Consider the following 21,980-nt stretch of genomic DNA (forward strand, 5'->3'; position numbering starts at 1 on the left):
GACTAAGAGTTCTATTAATACGTCCGTCCAAAACTTTAAGGATCAACTTCACTCTAATACCTAAATTTGGCAAATTTTAATTAATATTTAAACACAATTTATAGAAACAATATTAAGACAATGGATACAATTTTATATGTCATGAATATGAATTGTTTGATGGACCTAAATTCATTAGTTTTGGAATAGATGATAGACCCATTTCGTCGGTGTGAACAGTGTGAACTATGCGGACCAAAATTTTATCCCAAAACTAAACTGGCATTCGGTTACTTTGAGTGTGGTGTCGCTTAGGATATTGTAATATTCATGAATGCGACGTTGGTGACGCAGGTAAACGTGAAACCACAGAATTTGATTCTAACGCTGCTATGAGAGATTACTCTTTGAAACATGTATACAGCATATCAAAATTTGCAACATATATGATTGGTATTTTTTTGTATTTCATGCTAAATCTTGATTAAGTTTTATGTTTATCTTTCTCTTTTAGTTTGGAAAGACTTTAAGCACGACCAAAATATGGGATTCATTCTTAGATTATGTTTAAAGCATTTGTAGCAATTCTATTCTCAGAGAGGGATACAAATTAAAATATTGTAATTATAATCCCAAATAATGAGCTGTATTAGATTTATGATTTCAAGTAAGTTTAATGCAAAATGCCAACTGAAGCTATATGATGATATTAACTCAAACTGACCTTTGATCTAAGTGAGTTTAAAAGTTAACCATTCAAGTAAATGTAAATCTGTATGATTATAGTATTATAATATTGCACGATTATGAAGCTGCCTATACATTTCTCATGATTAATATAAAAGACATTTCTAAGAATACAGCATTGCACTTCAAAACTTCATTCATTTCTGTTTCAATAATTTAGTTATTGATTTTAAGTCATCTTCATTGCCTGTAATGATAGATCTAATTATTTCAGAGTCAAAATTTTCGTGAACTTCAAAACGTTTATATGTTGATTCAGGTCCTTTGCCATGTAATGGCTCCATAACATCTGACAAGATTTCCGTCAGATATTTCCTCCTTTTCTTCATCCAGTCTTCTTTTTTCAGTTGTTTTCTCAATGTAAAACCTTTGTACTGTTGAAAAAACATCCCGAAAAGTTTGGGTTTTCCAAAAGCAACCGACATGTCTATTGGACGAAAGTTTAGTTTATTTGCCCCAGTCCATCCTCTTTTAGAAGATTTCAAACATGTCCTTAGTACTAAACAGGCTACGTTTTCATTGAACAGGGCAAGGTAATGGAAGAAAGTGTTCCCATACAAATCCAAAGGTGCACCAAGTTTCTGATAAAATTTGTCGTCTTCCTTGTCAGATTTAGACCTGATTTCAAATCTGGCAAAAAGGGTATTGAACGCTTGAACCTTTATTTCATAATCCTTATTTCCTTTTTTTTCTGGATTTGGGTTTATTTCTGGTTTCACTTGGAACAGATATATAAGCCCAAAGATAACAACTATATCTTGTATCACATCTTCAGAACAAATCCAAAGGTTTCTCCAATTACACGTCAAATGTTTCATCAAAATGAAGACCTGCCATGGTTGAATTCTTTCTTCAATGTTCTCTCCTTTATATATGAGCTTTTCTAAATGAAGTAGCAGTTTATAACAAAAATTTTTATCTTCTTGTTCTATCCAATATTTATATATATATTCCCCAATGTCAGAGGCCATTTTTAAACTACTCTGTTCTGTGCTGTATTGAATGAATGTGTTAGCCAATCTCTCAATAAGTAAATCTAAGTATATCTCAGGCATTGATATAAATGTTCCTTCTTCACTGCAATAATTGCGTCTTCTAATATATTCTAGTATTATTTCAATTCTGCAATACGGAATGAAAAGACATACATTATCACTGGATGACAAGACTACAGCTTTACAGTAATATGGATGAATAAATTCATACACACAATCAGAGCAGGTTAAATACTCACCAACAAGACTGTTGGCAGCTACCTTTATCTCTTCAATAATCTTGTGATCAGCAATACTAGGCATTAATATATTTTCATTTTTAGTCCCATACAATGCTTGTTTTGACTGTGAAATTTTTATATAATCTATATTATTAGTGTCAAGTTTTTGGTCATCCATCAATGTTATATACACTAGAACAAGATATCTTAGAGCAGCATGATGACTGCCTGAATCTCTGCAATCATCCTTCATCTTCTTCAATATTTGTACCAAAGCCTCAGGTGGAGTTTTGAAGAACCTTTCTCCAAAATGTAACTTTAACCTATCTTGACAGAACCGTTTTGCCATTAGAGGGAATCCTTGAAGAGGCTCTGTCTGAATGATACTCTTGATTGAGTCATGGTCAAGTTTTATTTGTTGATTTTTGTCCATTACTATTTCCTTAATCTTGAAATTGATCTCTTTTGATGGAACAACTGCAACATTATTATTCTTCATATAAAATGTAAGAATATTTTTTTTGTCTTCTTCTGTTAGCCCATTGTCAAAATCTATTGCAATTTCTTTATAATATTTACATTCTCTCAATTCAGGAAAATCAAAATTCTTTGTTGTGAATATAGCTTTACATGAGCTACTTGACTTTCTTTTTGACAAAAAGTGTTCAAGCATGGCCTTCCATTTTTGCATGTCATTAAAATGATCAACAATATAAAGAACTTTTGACTGATCAAATTCATCTGTAACATCATCTTCTGACACCACCTGAACAGGTAGGTATCCGTTCTCCTCAAATTTCGATGCCAGTTCTAATGTCATTTTAGTTTTTCCTGTTCCCTCTCTACCTTTCAGAACAACAACACCATTTTTCTCTAAACAGTATATTGCACTGCTTACAACTGAGATTCTGACACAGTCATTGCTTGATTTGTGATCTTGCATTTCTTTATAAGCACTCTCTGAAAAATAAAATGACACTAATTGTAGAGGTAAAAGAAATAAAACCGGGTCAAAAGATTGCAATAGCTCACATAAATATTTAGTCAAGCTGACTTTAAAATGTTTTATAGAATTGCTAAAAGCATCTAAAATAAAATTGTTGCAGAAAGCAGCCTGATATGACCACAGAGGTCCAACCATGAACAGTTAGGATGTATGGACACAAAATTCTAGCTTGAAACAATTCTAAATTTGATTGTGTAGAAATATAAGACACAAAATATATTAAGATAAAAAACAAGGCTATATCAACAAAAAACTAATAAGTTCCTGAATTTTTTGAAGTGTTTTGAAGTTCGTGTAACTTTGTGAAATAAGCCTTTTTATGAATAAATTCCAAAAACTCTAAAAAAAAAAAAAAATAAGAAATTCATAACAATTGAAGAGGAAGCTACACCTCTTGAAACATGGAACGATCCCAATCCCATGCACACGAAGCACATGATACACAAAAGACACGAAGTACAATACACGAATGATCATGTTCGCCAGAAGTATTTATCTCTGTTATTGGTATATTTTGGAATTTAACTTTGGAAACTTAACAATAGGTTCCATTAAGACGTACACTGTATGTCTGTACATTGTAAAATGTTGGTTGTTAACATTGTACATGTAGTTTTACATTAATGTTTGTTTTCATAAACATATATACATTTTACAGAATTTTTAAATTTTCATATAAATTTCACCATAATAATTTATATTGTCATAATTATATACTTGTATGTGTACTACATGTACAATTTGTCAATAAATATCAATATCCTTGATTTGTGCAGCTGGGTTCAGTATTGATGTGTCATAAAAATCGTCATATCAGTACAGTGTGCATTGGGAAAACATTTTTATTGTCCTGGAAGTGTAACAGTGTAATTTAATGAAATTTCATTAAGTTGGGGTAAAATTTACTCAAATTCTAGGATGATAAGTATTTTTAACTTTTGCAATACCATCTAATTGCTGTGAATATGAAAAGAAAGTAATTTTTTGAGGTAAAATACACTTAACTTTCAACTTACTAAAAAGTATTTTTTACTTGTGCAATACTATCTGAATGCACTGAATGTGAAAAGAATGTAATATTTGTGAGCAAATGTCCATATTTGTTGTACTTTGAGCATGGACAACACATTTTCCCTTCTACAAGAGAATAAAAATATCAAAATTTTATACAGTATTAAGTTAATTATACTGTATTTTGATGTTGTTCAGCTATTTCTACCAGTGAGATTTCATCTGATTTGTGAAAAAAAAAGAAGAAAATATTGCAGTTTTGATATTAAATATGTCCATTTTTATTGGTCCGGGAGTATAAATATATATTGATATTTCATAGAGTTGGGGTAAAATATACTTTTTTCACTTATGTGATACCATTTAATTGCTCTAAATATCAAAAGAATGTAATTTTTATTTACAAAAAATGTCCTAATTTGTTGTATTTGACCATGGGGAATAGATTTTCACTGGTCTAGGAAAACAAAAATATCAAAATTTCATAAAGTATTGGTAATATATACTATATTTTGAAGTAATCTAACTAACTATAATATGCAATACTGTCTCATTTGTCTAAAATAGAAAATATGGTAATTTTGATTTGAAAAATATCCATGTTCAGCTCACTTGGTCTTAGGCCATGTGAGCTATTCCCATGACATAGCGTCCGTCATCATTGTTAACAATTTTTTTAAAAAAACTCTTCCCCTTTAAAACTAAAGAACCAACCAGAACCAACATTGGTATGACTGTTCCTTAGGGTATTCTGCATAGAGGTGACGTGGGTAGTTTTGATCAACCAAAAAACATGGCCACTGTTACTATAAATGAAACAGGGTTCAGACAGAAGTTTTTCACATACATCTCCAAAACCGTTAGGTTTAGCCAAATTAAAATGATCCTCATTATAAGACCTACAAAAGTCTGCATTGGTTCAAAGTTGTCAGATGACTCCTTATTACAGTTATTGCTCTTGAAAGGTTAAAAATTGTGTTTGTTTTTATAGTTTTCAGTCAATATCGTGAAAACTTTGACAGATAGAAAGAAACTTTCAACCGCTAAAAAAAATCTAAGAATTGTCCTACAAAAGTGTGTGGAGATCATAGTTGTCGGACAAATCTTTGTTAGAGTTATTGCCCTTGAAAGGCAAAAATGATGTTTTTAACAGTTTTTAGTTAATATATTGAAAACTATAATAGATAAAAAGAAACTTTCAATGGATGTAATGATCCTTATGATAAGTCCTACCAAAGTCTTCTTTGAGACAAAATTGTCAGACAACTCCTTGTTAGAGTTATTGCCTTTGAAAGGCAAAAATATTAAGCAGTTGAGCGATCCAGGCTCCTGGGAGCCTCTTGTTATTAAATGTGGTACGTTGCGACATTTTCATTGGTCTTGGAGTATAAAAATATTGAAATGTCATAAAGTTGAGATAGAATATACTCAGTTGTTTTGACTGATGTAATACCATAGTATTGCTCTGCACATGAAAAGAATCTTCATGTGAAAAATATCTTTATTTGTTCTATGCAGATCATTTGGAACACATTTTGCTTGGTCAAGGATAATAAAATATTAAAATTTCATCGGGTAATGGTTAAATAAACTCTAAAATAAACTCTTTTTTCAAATAATATAGAATTAAGGATTGATGGAATACTTTCTGACTTGTTTAAGAATATTTATTAGTAGAAAACATCTAAGGGAACAAGTTTTGAATGATATTAGGGTTTGGAACTATCAAAATTTCTTAGAAACATAGTTGTACATATAATTTTGCTTTAAAGGATTGTAAAAACATAATTTTTATAGACAATTACGTGTACAATTTCCTTTTATTAGTTTGGAAACATTAAATCTAATCAGACAGAAACAATTTTGAATAGATATAGAAATATCAATTTTCATCCAACAAACATACATCGTATAGTTTATGAAACTTGTCCCTCACCATTTACGAAGGCCATTCAAAATATTGCAGGAATTCATTAATTGTTCAACACAGGAATGTTTGAAACCAATTATTTCTAGTATGTATTGATTCCTGATTTTCTTTTCAAAGTTAAAGAAATGCTGAATTTGGCAATGAAAATGAAATAACAACAGTATTCCATAAAATTAATTTAGCCATATTGACTATTTTTATGATCCAATTAGATGACTGAACCATTGCACGAAGAACGCTGCACAATACACACTCACGAAGCACAATGAACATGATAAAATAGGCTGATTGATTGATTGTTGGGGTTTAAAGCCCAAGCAGCAACATTTGAGCTATATTGAGGCGATGAACATAAAATAGATGATGAAATGAACATGAAATGATGATGATGAAATGAAAAATGGGATGGGAAACAAGGGTAATAAGGATTGCCACTAGAAAAAGGAAGGGATGGATAGGGTCGGGCAATGTAACCTCCTGGGTGGAGTGCAAAGGTTCCTACTCCTATCGAATACCACAGCAGGGTTCTTTACCATGCAAGGATTGTAGTGTCTTCCCCAACACGGTCCACCACTATGGTATGTGGTCAGGTTTTTCAATATTATATATTATAGCCTGACAACCCCAGCACCACACCAGAGGTACCCCATTCCACCACCAGGGGCACACAACCCAGGTGTTCTGTGGGCAGAGTGGCCTAGCCCCTAGCTAAGGTTCTGAGCACTATGTAGTCACCTTTTATGACAAACTTAGAAGGCCTATTCTTTTTACACCCAGACCTGCATGGGGTGATAAAATGGGAAAGTTAACACGTTTCAAGTGGTGTAACATCAATAGTAATAAACTATTTTCAAAAATTTCATGAATATGTGTGCAACCACTACAGAATTTTATTTCGAAAACTGTGAAATTCCTACTTTTAAAGATAAATGTCCCATAACTCTAAATCGTTTAGGCAAGGTCAATAAGCTACTAAATACATGAACAGAAAAGTGGTATATGTACACCTCCAAACTTTGATCCTGGAGATCAAATTAGAGAAGGACCCTCATACAAAAGGAAAGAGGGCAAACTATGGCAAAGAATTTTTCTCAAGATAAAAATGTGAAACAATAATGCATCAGATTCACTTTACCTGGATCCACTTATGAAAATATACCTGATAATAAACTAGAAGCTCTCAAGAAACTCAATCGCTCACCTGGCTCAATAAGCCACATTCTAATTTGTGTAAAAGCTTCCTTGTTTTTTTTCTTGGATACAAATAAACATTCATAAGGCTCGTGCCTAAGGAACAATTGTTTCAACTTTCATTTCATCTTTCCAGTAGTTTCGGAGGAGAAATTCTTTGAAAGAATAATCAAAAGAACCAAGAGTTCAGCAGAAATCTTAAAATGGAACCCAGGGACAAACACCAGACAGGCAGGGACAAAAGACACGCACAACAAAGAACATAAAATAACTAAAATAATACATACAAAAAAACAAAAGCAAATGAGCAACTGGGACTCCACTAAAACCTTCGAGCATGGAACATGTGCACCAATAGGTTAAGCGTCCTATGCATATGTAGAAACACCCATAGAGTTGCTTATTAAAAGTCAAGTCCAGGGTAGATGAAAGAGGAGGGGAAATATGACACAATGAACAAATCAGTTCTCATGAACCGGTTATCATCTGAATGTATTCATTAGGTACACAAATACCAAAAAACAATAAGAACTATGAATTTCCATGTTTAACAAGCATTCTGACAGTATTGCTGATGCAATACAGTGTCCTCTTTCGGCCTTTGAACTCATTGCCTTTTGATTTTTTTTATATATGTGAACTAACAATGGATGGTGTTATTTTTTAACAATCAAGAGAAAATAACTCTTGAACAGCAAAAGCAAATTCCATCAAAATCAAACCTGAGCTTCATTTTACGGTAGATAATAACATTTTTGCATTACGGAAAGCTGCATTAAGACATTGTCTTTCTATCACGTGGAAAGTTGAAAAAAAACTTCGTTATTATGAATTCAAGGGCAAATAACTCTAGAATGACAGCAGCAATTTGCATCAAAATGATAAAACATAAAATTTTATGTAATTTTCTATGTCAAAGGGCCATAAGTTCCATATAAACCATTTTGCCACAATAATATTTAAATTTAATTTGTAACTTGTCATGATAAGACTATATCCCAAATATGAAATCAATTGGATGAAGCATTACAAAAAAAGTCCGAAAAACAAAATTTCATGAAATTTTCTATGTCCAAGGGCCATAACTTCTGTAAAAATTGTTCAACCGTAATGTCATTCGAACTTAACTTGTAACTTGTCATGATAAGACTATATACTAAATATGAAATCAATTGGATGAGGCATTACAAAAAAAGGCTGAAAAACCAAGTGTGACTGACAGACTGACAGACAGATGGATGGACAGAATGCAAACCTAAGTCCCCTTCGGCATTTGCTGAAAGGGGACAACAAAAGGCTCATAATAGCCTGAATTGCTCACCAAGTTAGTGTTATGCCTTTCAAGGGCAATAACTCTAATAATGAGTTGTTTAACAATTTTGACTCAAAGACTTTTGGTAGGACTTATCGTAAGGATCATTTCAGTAATCGAAAATGATTTCTATCTACTATAGTTTTCAAGATATTGGATGAAACTGTTATAAACATTACTTTTCATTTTTAGTAACAGCGATCATGTTTTGTTAACGACGACGACAGACTTCGTCGATGACAGATGCCAAGTGATGGCAACAGTTCACATGGCCCATGGCCAGGTGAGCCAAAAATAATATGAAATCAATACTCAGATTTCTTTGTTGTTTTAAATGTCAGAGTAAATGCACCTCAAATAAGTTCTTATATGATACGTTAGCATTTTCAAACCAAAAAGGGATATAGGTATGTCAATCATTATGGTATTTGCTTCTTTGATACCTGGCAATCGACTTCAATTAATAATAAATAAATGCTTCGCCTAGTGCAGCTATATACCCCCATAGATGAAGAACCCTGATCAGATGGGGCAAATATGGACACAAAGTTCAAGCTTGATACATCTTTTGAATTTTGATAGTGATTAAATACATGACACAATATAATATTTTGACCAGGATGGAAGCAGTCAAATAACTTGAATACTTTCAATAAGACTTTAAAAGATGACATGAACAGATATATGGACAAAGGGTTTCTATTAATTTAAGAATTTCGTTTCTCTATATGTAGGGTACGATAAAATAATCAAACCCTGAATCAAAAGAAATAGACAATTAATAATGGCATGACATTTGGTGGAAGCTTTTTTGAGTTCAGTAAACAAAAAATAATGAAAAAAAATAAAAACCAAGGAAATGGGTCCAAATTTGAATGAATTAAGTCCTCAAACTAAATAATGATACAACCAGGGACAATTGAACTCTATTCACTTTGGGCAAATATGGACACAATTTTGAGGCACAGATTTTGGTTGTTTGAATTCAAAGTTAATTAATATCTTAGGTCAATTAATTTTAAGTACCTATATCAACATTAAGCTTGCTAAGTAAATTGTCTTATATGTAAAACATTGTATATTTGCTCTAATTTAAATGGTTGATGTGTCCTATAACATTATGTTCTTTTTTCTAATTAAGAAATAAATCACAGAAACTCCAATTTATCATTGTTTTACCACGGGCTGACCATTTCTGCCACATTATTTTAAAAAAGTGTAAAATTGTGCAGCATAAATTGTCAGCCCATGGTAAAACAATGATAAACTGGATTTTCTGTGATTTATTTCCATTCTTATAGGACAATTATGGTACTTTTTTATAACATTTTCGTGACCTATTATAGTAACCTTAGACCTGCCATATTAGTCAATATTTGTCTGAACACTTTAATTTTGTCTACGTCAATTGAAATGGTCGCTAGTGAAACTTAGTACTTTGTAGTACTTATAATGAAAAAAGGGCAAATTAAGTAGAACAATGTTTGATATGGCAATACTAATTTGCATTATAAGGTCAAAGTGTTCACACATGGACAAGTACAACGTTTCGTTCATGGACGATTGTTATTGTTTGTTTCCATATATGATGGTGCACATGGCAAGTGCTACCGTGCATTTACACACACACAAGCCACGCCCAACAAGTCATGTGCTGCTCATATAGTTATAAAAAATTAAACACAGTTGTGGTCTCAAAGCCTTTTAAGGACGTCATATTAGAATTACAAAGTGACCACAATACAGTTCATTGGCTTAGCAACATAGAATCTCTATTTAAACTTGTATCATTACTTGTTAAGGGAGACCAGTTAAAAATTCCATTGTGAGCATAAGTGTTTTGAACATCTCAGTTATTTAAACTACTACTTGTACTTTGTCTCACTGTAACTTTGTATTGTTAGGAATAATTAAAGCAACTTAGACTTTAGGTGACATTGTAAATGACAGGTGACTGAATGCAAAACTCTGACCCATCCCAAGATAGAAAGCAAAATTGTCAGAGATCAGAATAAAAACAACTCTGAATTATTTTGTTGAAGAATAAATCATTATAAAGTAATACAATTTGACACACTTATAAAAAGCTTTGCTGATGGCAGCATAATATACATGTAATAGTAGCCAATTGAATTATGTTCATTTGGGGTAAGTGTGGATACAATATTAATCTGTCCAGGGTGCATTAATCAAGCACTTTATACCTCATTATCTCAAAAGTAAATGATACGGTAAATTAGTTAATCATAGTTCTTGAAGCCCTTGTTGTATTTACATACTAAGCCTAGTTCTAACTGGTCAGGTAGTTCCAGAGAAGGATTTTTTTAAAGACATAACATTAAAAATAGGGCAAAAATGTCAAAAAGGACAATTACTCCAACATGGCTTTGGTCTCACTAACCACTTCTAACGTTTCCATTACTTTACATGTTAAACAAGTAATTTTCAATGTTTCACTGTGAATTCCCAGTACAAATGACACCTTAAAGTTGCATACCATTGCAAAGCTGGGAAAATAAGGCTTTCAAAATCATTACTCTAATGGTATGATGTCCGTAGAAACTCTTCACAAAATTTACTTGAATAAAAAATACTGAAAATCAACATTTTTACCTTTTATGCTAACTGACAGCATGGAGGCAAATTACTCACACATGTAAACAATATTCATACTTTTTTGTAGTAAATTACATATATGATTTTAAAGTACACATTCTCACTTTATTTTGACTACTTTTAATCAGAATACACACAAATAATGCACCTACAATGCATAGGTCTAGGTTCAGTTTGTTTTTGGTACTACATAGGGAGGTGGCCATTTGATCTGGATGTGGTTAGCGAGACCTTTACCGATTAAAACACATCATGCTGTAGACTTTTACCCATGTAGGCATTTGGCTAAACCTAACAGTTTTGGAAATGTATGCCCCCTTTGTATTATTTTTAGTAACAACGGCAATATTTTTGAACAGGTCAAAAATCCCCACATCATTTCTATGCAGAAAACCCAATAGAACATTCACACCAAATTTGGTTCTAATTTGTAAAGTAATGTTAGAGAAAAAAGACCAAAGAGAGCAAAAAATATCCAAAAAGGGCAATAACTCTATCATTGCTTATCAGATTAAACAAAAATTTATCCACAGATAGATCTCATTTTGCTGAACACTTTTTACCCATAATAATTTCTCTAAACCTAATAGTGTTTGAGATATATGTGAAAAACCTACGTCTGACCTCAATGTTCTATTTTTAGTAACAGATGCCATGCTTTTCAACAGATAAAAAATCTCTAGTTCTAAGCATGATACCCCAAGGAACTTTCATACCAAGTTCGGTTCTAATTGGTCAAGTAGTTTCAGAGGAGAAGAGATTTGAAAAATTGTTAACAATGACAGATGATCAACCCCAAGAGCTGCCAATAGCCAGGAGAACTAAAAAAAAGAAAGAGAGTCTGAATCACTCACCTGGTTGAATTCCATTTTACAAGGGCAACAAGTTCAACAAGAAGTTGTTCAACGATTTTGACTCAAGAAGACTTTGGTAGGACTTATAAGGATCATTTCAGCAATTGAAAGTTTCTTTCTATCTATCATAGTTTTCAAGATATTGGCTGAAGACTGTAAAAAAAACCTGCCATTTTTCCTATTTTAAGGACAATAATTCTTATAAGGAGTCACCTGACAACTTTTATGTCTGAAGACTTTTATAGTCCTAAAAATAAGGATCATTTCAGCTATTGAAAGAATTTGGCTAAACCTAACGGTTATGGAGATATATGCTAAAAACTACTGTCTGACCCCTATGTTCTGTTTAGGAACTGCAGCCATGTTTTCCTACGAATCAAAAATCTCCATATCAGTTCTAAGCAGGATACCCCTAGGTATATTCATACTAAGTTTGGTTTCAATTGGTAAAGTATTGTCAGAGGAGAAGATTTTTTAAAGAAATAACATTTAAGATAGCAAAAAAAGTAAATGTTACTTTGAAAAAGGACAATTACTCCAACATGGCTAATGGATTAAAATGAACTGCAGATAGATCTCATCATGCTGGATACTTTAACCCAAGTCAGAATTTAACTTAACCTAATGGTTATGGAGATATATGCGAAAAACTATTGTCTCACCCCATGTTTTTTTTTTAGTAACAGAGGCAATGTTTTTCGATGGATAAAAAACCCCCACATCAGTTCTATGCAAGATACCCCAAGGAACATTCATACCATGTTTTGTTTCAATTGGTCAAATGGTGTCAGTTAAGAAATTTTTGAAAATAACATTAAAAGTAGCAAAAACCGTTGAAAAGGGCAATAACTCCAACATGGCTTAATGGATTAAAATGAAAATTTGACTGCAGATAGATCTCATAATGCTGAACACTTTTATCCCACGTCAGAATTTAGCTTTACCTAACAGTTTTGGAGATATATGCAAAACTACTGTCTGACCCCAATGTTCTATTTTTAATAATGGCACCATGTTTTTCGACAGATAAAAAAATCCCCACATCAATTCTATGCAAGATACACCATGAAACATTCATACCAAGTTTTGTTTCAATTGGTCAAGTAGTGTCAGAGGAGAAGATTTTTGGGAAATATAACATAAAAAACAGTGATGGCAATAGCTCACATGGCCTTTCGCAAGGTGAGCTAAAAAGGAAAAGAAAAATAAGCATATGATCTTATAATTAACAATTATCGAGATAATACCAAAAATACAAAGCTGATTTCTTGGGGATGTGGCACCTTTGAGCTCTTATACCTAAAAAGCAATAAGAGATATCGGAAATCTGATTAAAAAATGCATGCATTGAATTTCATGAAGAATCAGATGACAATAAAAAGCTTCACCGAGTGCAGCATGCTACAACCACAGTGATCGAACCCAGTATTTGCCACACTTAAGAATAGGGACTTACAATTTATTATAGACACAACAAATGGTTTGGACACTATATAACACAAAATTTTTAATTTAATTAAAAAAAAAAACAAGAGGCTCCCAGGAGCCTGAAATGCTCACCTGGTTTAATTCTGCCTTTTAAGGATGATAACTGTAACAAGGAGTTGTCCGACAATTTTGACTCAAGAAAATTTCATTCTATCTGTCATAGTTGTCAAAATATTGGCTGAATACTGTATAAAAAAACTATTCTATTCAAAGTACATCAAGGAACATTCAAACCACGATTGGTTGCAATTGGGCAAAAAGTGTAAGATAAGAAGTTTTTGAAAAAAAAATAGCATTAAAAATAGCAAAAATAAAAGAACAGTGCACCAATGTCCCCCACGTAAAAAAAAGTGTGGAAAACTTTAAATTCACAAAATCCAAGGGGCGTAACTTCTGTAAAAATCATTCAACCATAACTATAGTCGAAATCAATCTGTAACTTCTCATAGTAAGACTACATACAAAATATAAAATAAATTAGTAAAAGCATTACAAAAAAAGCGCAGAAAACTGTAAATTCAAGTCCAAGTCCAAGGGCCTTAACTTCTGTAAAATCATTCAACGTAAGTCAAACTTAATCTGTAACTTTTCATATAAAGGCTACATACAAAATATAAAATCAATTGGTAAAATCATGACACAAAAGTGTGGAAAATTATAAATTCATTAAAATTTTCTATCCAAAGGCTGTAATTTCCATGAAAATCATTCAACCATAACCAAAGTCGAACTTAATCTGTAACTTCTCATAGTAAGACAGCATACAAAATATAAAATCAATGCATTGGTAAAAGCATTACAAAAAAAGTGCAGAAAAGTAAATTCACTGAAATTTTCCAAGTCCAAGGGCCATAACTTCCATAAAATCATTCAACCGTAACCAAAGTCGAACTTAATCTGTAACTCTTCATAATAAGGCCACATACCAAAACAAACTTATTTGGTAAAAGCATTATCAAAAAAAGTGCAGAAAACGCAAACAGACGAATGCCCAGCATTTCCATGTCCCCCCACTTCCCAAAGGCAATAACTGAGAATGAATATGGTAAATATTCTACAAGACAACAACCCCACCAAAAAAATGTCTGAAGTTCCTTTTTGACAACAATCAGGTCATTTTTTCATATTTAAATGTCATAACCATCAAAATCAGCCCATCCTTCCTTTCATCAAAAGGAATCTTCTGGTACAATTTCATTGAGATCCACTTCTCTATAGTCAAGTTATAGTGCAGACTTTAAATGTCTACTAACTACAATGCTGCCTTTGCAGCACCAACCATTGCCATGCCATTATTCTACTGCAATATTTCATTTACCTTGTGGTATTACTTTAAGTTTCCAACAGCAACTTGAATTCTGTCCATCATTCAATGAAAGGAAGTTAAAGTATCTTCCATCATCACTCATGCAGACCTGGTTTATAGTTAGATTTGAATTACTCTCGTCAACAATGTATTTCTTCTTTTCAGCAGTCTGTACAATGGTAAGTTGATCATCATCATCAACTCTGAACCAATGAACTGATTTCACCGAAATGTTTCCAGCTACCGACACAGCATCCAATTTAATATCTTTACCTCTAAAGACATCTTTATTAGTGACTTCCTTTGGTATTGCTGTAATTATAAACAAAAGACTCTCAAAGAGCATGAAACACTTGCCCGGCAAACCATGCCCAATTAACTAAGTAAGTAAAGGTATCATGCTTTGTTACCTTGTTTGACAAAAAATGCTGAAAAAGGCATATACTGATGAATGCTCAGAGTTCAACTGAGTACCTAAGGCATTGTAAAATGTTCGAAATGCCTTCAAAGTGTCTTTAGAACCTCTGAAAAAATTGGACAGGTGTCCCTGTGCTCTGTCATTCCACCGTGTTTGAGAGGCCCAGTATACATTTACCAAAAAGGACATAAAATGAAGTTAAAGAAGCAAAAGAAACTGCAAAAACCATCATTTTCCAAATTTCAAGGGCAATAACTCTAACAAAGAGTTGTCCCACAACTTCAACTCGATTGAGATTTTTGTAGGGTCATAATAACGATCATTTTGAAATGTTGTGCTATCTATATAAATTTTTCAATAACTATAAATGTTTGGAGACTTTTGTTGGCCTAATAAGGATCGTTTCATCAGTGGAAAGTTTTTTCTTATCTATTATAGTTTTCAAGATATTGGCTGAAAACTGCAAAATCCGTAATTTTTCATCTTTCAGGGACAATATCTCCAACACAGAACCTTCCTACAACTTTGACCAGATGGAGACTTTCATAGAAGTCTTCAAGGTGAAGGCAGGTCACAATTATTTTCCAACATCTCTTTTAGTTATTGAAATATGTATATGTAAAATAGGTGACTTGACCCCTGAGGTCTAAAAATAGCATTGGCAGCCATGTTTTACTCTTGATCTATATAACTGATACAATTTTAAAACTACATACCGTAAGGATGCTGAAGACCAAGCTTGGTAGTAATCCATTATGTGGTTTAAGAGGAGACAATTTTTAAAATAATTGTTAATGATGTACAACAGATGAAGATGACAGAAAAATGTTTTAGGCCAAAAAATATCATGAATAGTACCAGTATTTTATATCAATTTTGTACACAACACTTACCACATTAACAATAAAATAAATATTGGATACGTTTGCGATATTTGTTTCTCCATCCCAATCACATGTACATGTACCGGTAATGCATTATCAACATACCTTTAGTAATCTTAAGACAGTCTGAATTTTTTAATTGAAGTAAGAAAATGTCTCCTAAAGTTGATCCTTTCTCAACAACACAACTTTGTATACAACTATGCATGGTTTATTTGAGTCTGACCAGGAATCGGAAACTTTGGTATTATTCTCGGCCATTTTAGCAAACCAAACAGCAGGTAATACAAGAGACAGCAGATACGAAGGAGTCTAGTGCCCATACAAACGGTGCTAAACTTATAAGAAGAAGAGGCTGAACGATGCAAAATTGGAAGCTATGTAGTCAAATTTTAATATCAAATTTGACAGGTTGGTTGACTTAATTTCGAAAGTGTTCAACAATTAAGTATGAGGAAATTTTGAAAAAATTTGGCATTATATTCAATTTGGTAAATTCTATGAAGATGCTTCTTTCTGGCGCCTTTCCACTCTTTATCTCATATTGATTGGGGCAATAACCAATAACACACCATTTCAACCTGACACAGCTCTGATTTTGATTAGGAAAAGACACTTGACACAGGATTAAGATTTAAGTAGCACTCCAGCTAAGAATCATACAAAATGTGATTTATAAGTTAAAAGCCTACATATTTTTAATTTTGATATTTTATTTGAATTGCCTTAGTAAACAGAAAAAACATTCAATTTTTCATATAACCTGAGCTTTTGGGAGAAAAAAAAATTGTATAGAATGTACTGTATATTTCAAATTTAAGGGAGATAACTCTGTAAATGACACTCAAATACAATAGAATCTATTGGATTTTCAGTGTTGATTATCTCCTAAGAACAGGCAGATTTGAATGAATAATTACACATTTCATAGTATAGACCCATAAAACAACTTAATTACAAAAATAAAAATGTGTAGCCTTTTTTGGGGTGTATCACATTTTTCAGATTTTGCATGATTCTTACAAAGACAGCTCCTTAACTAGAACCAAATCAGTCACTTTTTGGACCTTATCCCTAAATGGTTCCAATCAAAACCGACAAAATCTATCCCAAACTTCATGTGTGGATATGTCACCTTGTGGTATAATTTTAAACCAATCTGTTCTGTATCATTCATTCCTTGTTCAGAAATCAGGGGGGAAAATGGATCCTGGCCCCTTTGTAGCCCCTTTTTCTCTACCTAAAAAATCAATCCCAGACTTCATATTGTGGTATGGCACCATGTAGTGAAATTTAAATGTGATCTGTTCACCTTGTTTTAGGCCCCTTTTTAGCCCTTTATTCCTACAAGGTTCAAGTCTTAACCCCAAAAACCAATCCAAGACGTTCATTTGTGCTATAGCATCTTGTATCAAAAAAGATCCATTCACTAATAGTTATTGTCTGGACATCAGAAAAATGCATGTTCCTGGCCCCCTTTTTTGCCCCTAATTTCTAAAAGAAACTCATGTCTTCACCCATAAAATCCATCAGTCTTACCATTGTGGTATAGAATATTGTGGAACAATATCACAAACATTCCTATACTTTTACCTGAGTTATATATATAAATTATATGAAATGCTTGTTTTGAGCCCCTATTTCTAAAATGGTTTGAGCAATAACCTCCAAAATCAATACTAGCCTTCCTATTGTGGTTTAGAAATTTGTTGTCAAGTGTTTAAAGACAAACCTTCTGATACTCAAATTATCACACAAAAAACAAGTGTCTTAGGACAATGCTGACGGTGACATGGACAATAACAACAGCACCATACCAATATACCACTGCAATTATTTTTGTGGTTGTATAAAAACCATAGGAGATACCTGGTCAAACTATATACCACTATTACCACTATGAAGTATTGACATTTCTGAAATCAAATATCTCTAGTTACACATCTCCATTAGAAGTAAAAATATCCAACAAAATTTCAAGGCTGTAACTCAAAAGCACAAGAACAGGAAATGCTAGACAAATTATGAACAAATTTGGACAGTTGGATAGACAGGGCGATGTTCCCAAATTTATATCGCTGGGGCACAAAATGGTAAAAAAGAGAACAATTTCTGTTTATATAAATAATGCTGATTTTAAGACTTGTATTTCTCTACCTATATAAGTAGTATTGCTTTAATAGGTATGTATCAAAAGTAATCAAGGGAACCAAGATTCTAGTGGAAATCAAAAGAATGTAATCCAGGGACAAAGACATGGAAAACAGACACAAACAACAATAAAATAGCCAAAATAATACAAGCAAAGCAACGAAAGTTCATGAGCAACTTGAACTCAAATAAAAACTCAGAGTATGGACCAGGTGCACTGGTTGGGTAAGCATCCACTGCTTTTCCAGAAACAACTGGCGAGTTGCTCATAAAAAGTTCGGGTAAACAAAAGAGTAAAAGGAAAACTATATCAAGTTGAACAAATTGGTGTTCATCATAACTTGCTCATTTTTATAAAAACACCCACACTCACACAGAATTAATACTCACAGCAAATTATTAATTCCATTTTGAAAGAACAATTTTTTTCTCTGTCATCATCTTGTTTAGGATATATAAAGAACATGACTCTTGCAGTAAGTTTATTCCATCTTTCCATCAAGGTGCTTGTTGCGCCAATTCTATTTATAATTGCAACCTCATAAGTTCCTGTATCATTACTATGTAATTTAGGGACTTTAAGTGAACACTGCTTCACAGCCTCAGTCAATTTTCCTTTTGGTTCATCATTACTGCATTCTTTGAACTCAATATCTCCCTCTAATTGTTTTTTTCCATCTTGCATTAGATCAGTATCCACTTTGATAATCTGGATTTTTCTCACTGACAACAGTGACTTATATGTCAAAAATACTTCAACACCAGTTCCTTCAATAACTGTGTATGCATGTGTTGTGTCATTTCTACTGATTACACAATGTTCATCATCAAACACAAGCTTGTATGATTGAAGATCTGGGAATACTGAAACAAAAACTAAAGCCATTAGAGTCATATAAAACCAATAAAAACAGTTTAAGAAAGCAAAGTAACATAATCTTACTATGGAAAAGTTTTCGACTGTTTTTGGTTACAAATCATAGATAATGATTTTGGAATAAAAAGTTTTTCAATAACAGTAATTATTTCATACCTAAAGGCTCTAAAGAGACAGAATCGCTTACCTTGCTAGATAAGCAACATTCTATTTTTGTAAAATCTGTCATGCTAAAACTTAACACTTATACCTAAGGAACAATTATGTCAATTTTCACTGAATTTTGTCCAGTAGAAAAAAATTTACAGTAATAACATTAAGTGCAATAACTCCAACATGGCTAAACAGATTTACATGAAAAATTTGCAGAAAAACTTCTTTCTGACCACTTTCTATTTTAATAACAGCGGCCATGTACGTTTATCAACATATCACTTCTATGCAAAATACCCTAAGGAACATTCACATCAAGTTCAGTTCTAATTGGTCTGGAGCAATGGAGAAGATTTTTGATACTTATATAAACAAGAGCCTCCCAGGAGCCTGAATCGCTCACCTGGTTAAATTTTTGCCTTTCAAGGGCAATAACTCTACCAAGGAGTTGTCCAACAATTTTGACACCACAAAATCTTTGGTAAAGGATCACTTCATCAATTGAAAGTTTCATTTTTTCTATTATAGTTTTCAAGATATTGGCTGAAAATTGCTTAAAAACATATTCTTTTGTCTTTTAAGGGCTATTAATCTTGCATATAATGTTTGATAACTTTGATCCCTGAGAGAATTTTGTAGACCTTATAATAAGGATCATTTCCAGGATTGAAAAATACAGGAAGATGGACAACAATGGACGCCAAGTGAAAGCAATAGCTAACTTGGCATTTGGCCAGGTGAGCTGAAAAGGAGTCCTTTAAAAGTATTTTGCAATGATTCATACATTTTCAATGTTCAAGGGACATTTTTCAATGACAATTTGTCTTCATTGTAAAAGTGAAAGTCATTTTTTTATGATGCTAAATTTGATAAGTGGATTTCAAAGTGAAATAGCTAAAAATCTATCTGGCAATGCCCATAAGACAAAGGGATTTTCCCAAGGAAGAAAGTTTGACAGTCTCTGAGGGCATGACATACAAATTAAAGATATTTTACAGGACATTTGACATTTTTTATCCTCACTTAATAAACTTTTTCACAAATTTTAGCATATTTTTACATAGTATTTATGGTAACCATATTAGTTGTGAGTATAATTTATCCAGAATTCTTTTACTGCATTCTGAAGGCCTTGTCTTGAGCTATTTTCAGATATATAGATTTACAGAAGTTCAACAAATTTTTAAAGTGATAAATGTTACTTAAGCATCAGATTACAAGACCAAAATTAGGCAGTTCTACAATACTGCAGAGTGGTGGCTAATAGACCACTCGGGTCCACCATTGATGATGTGTGGACCATAAATGAAGTCCCAGAGGCTGTGTTGCTTTGCCCGTTTTCGCTGGTGCTTATAACGATACTGTGACGGTCAATATAAAACTCAAGTGTTCCAGGAAACTGTTGGTCAATTACAATGGCTAGCCAAACAGTCAAGACCAGACCTGTCGTTTGATGTACTGGATCTGGCAACTGTATCCAATTCAAATAATATCAAGCTTTTGAATAAATTCAACCAGGTCATCCAGAAAGCTAAGAACAATACATATGAAATGATGTTTCCTTGTCTTAGAAATCTTAAAGATAAAAAAATAGTGCTATACTCTGATGCTTCTTATGATAACTTGTCAGATCAATTGTCAAATGCAGGAGGGTATATCATTTAAATTCAAAATAAGAAAGGCAAATTGTGTCCAATAGCATGGTCTGCAAAAAAAATAAGGAGACTAGTAAAAAGTACCCTTGCAGCTGAAGCATTATCTTTAGTTGATGGACTTGATGAGTGCTATTTCATTCGAAATATTCTTCATGAGATGATTCCGAAAAAGTAAAATGCAATCTTTATTTAATCATGATAACTTTTGTGACATGGCACCTTGTGGCATAATTTCATAAAGATCTATACACTTATACTAAAGTTATTGAGTGGGCGTGGAAGTGTCTAAGGACTGCAAATTTTTTGCAGTCATATAAAAATTGTGAACGACAATGATTGACGCTAAGTGATGGCAATAGCTCACATGGCCTTCTGGCACCTTTAATTTCTTACTCTTGGTTATTCAAACTTCATTAGCACAGGTCATGGACATTCAATACATTACATTGAATATCTAATTAGGACCTTTGGTTTACATCAGGTGAACTTTTAATTTGAAATATACAAAGGTCCTGGACATTAAATCCTCAAAATCAAATTTGATCACAAGTAATTGTTCATGAACTTATAGATTAAGGGATTGCACCAAGAAATCACGAAGTGGTGGCATAAGCTTACATGGATCTTTTCAGACAATTAGTAATACATGTAGTCCAAAAAAAATCAATCACTACATTCCTTTTGTGAAATGGAACCTGTTTACTCATGCTTTAGTTTGGTAACCTCTTCAACACCTAAGATTAAGGTCATAACCCCAAGTCAATCTAAGACTTACTCTAGTGATGTCAATATTGTAGTACTAAATCATAGAGATCATTACACTAATATTGAGTTATATGCATGTATCATTAATTTGGTCTTGGTCCTTTTAATCAAAATGATTCCTAAATGGTTGGAGCCAAAATCAATACCAACTCTCCTTTTTAGGCCTGGAACCTTTTAATGAAGTTTTTATCAGGATCCAGTTGTGGCACAAAAAAAAACCCCGAAAGTTTATAAGCTGACTATAACATTATATGGCCTCAAAATGCAAGTATATACTCATTCTTGCTCACGACACAATCTTTACCAGTAAACATTTTACATGATTTCGATAGTTCTAGAGGCTAAATTGCAAAGACAATTATAACATCTTTCAAACTATTTTTATGCATTCTCATAAATAAATGAGATTATTATATGTTTT

At 32.6% G+C, this 21,980-nt stretch overlaps 1 protein-coding gene across 1 annotated transcript; it reads right to left on the reverse strand.

Moving 5' to 3' along the window:
- Positions 1–61: 61 nt before the first annotated feature.
- Positions 62–21,895, reverse strand: LOC148624196 (uncharacterized). Its single transcript, XM_088566748.1, has 4 exons — positions 20,583–21,895; positions 18,500–18,973; positions 14,669–14,968; positions 62–2,902 (listed from the first exon to the last, which is right to left on the reverse strand). The coding sequence occupies exons 2-4, from the start codon at positions 18,792–18,794 to the stop codon at positions 864–866; spliced, it is 2,634 nt and encodes an 877-aa protein (XP_088422874.1). The 5' UTR covers positions 18,795–18,973; positions 20,583–21,895; the 3' UTR covers positions 62–863.
- Between the last annotated feature and the right edge of the window lie 85 nt (positions 21,896–21,980).

The sequence above is a fragment of the Perna viridis genome, chromosome 2 (genome assembly GCF_037379345.1).
Source record: "Perna viridis isolate PV_CMFRI_1.1 ecotype Kerala chromosome 2, ASM3737934v1, whole genome shotgun sequence".
In the NCBI taxonomy this organism is placed as follows: Eukaryota; Metazoa; Mollusca; class Bivalvia; order Mytilida; family Mytilidae; genus Perna; species Perna viridis.

Coding starts and splice junctions, on each gene's coding strand:
- LOC148624196 (XM_088566748.1), bottom strand. CDS start 18,794: ATGCAAGATGGAAAAAAACAATTAGAGGGAGATATTGAGTTCAAAGAA. Junction 14,969..18,499: donor AATGGAATTAATAATTTGCT/GTGAGTATTAAT, acceptor TTATAATTACAG/CAATACCAAAGGAAGTCACT. Junction 2,903..14,668: donor ACTTAAAGTAATACCACAAG/GTAAATGAAATA, acceptor TTTATTTTTCAG/AGAGTGCTTATAAAGAAATG.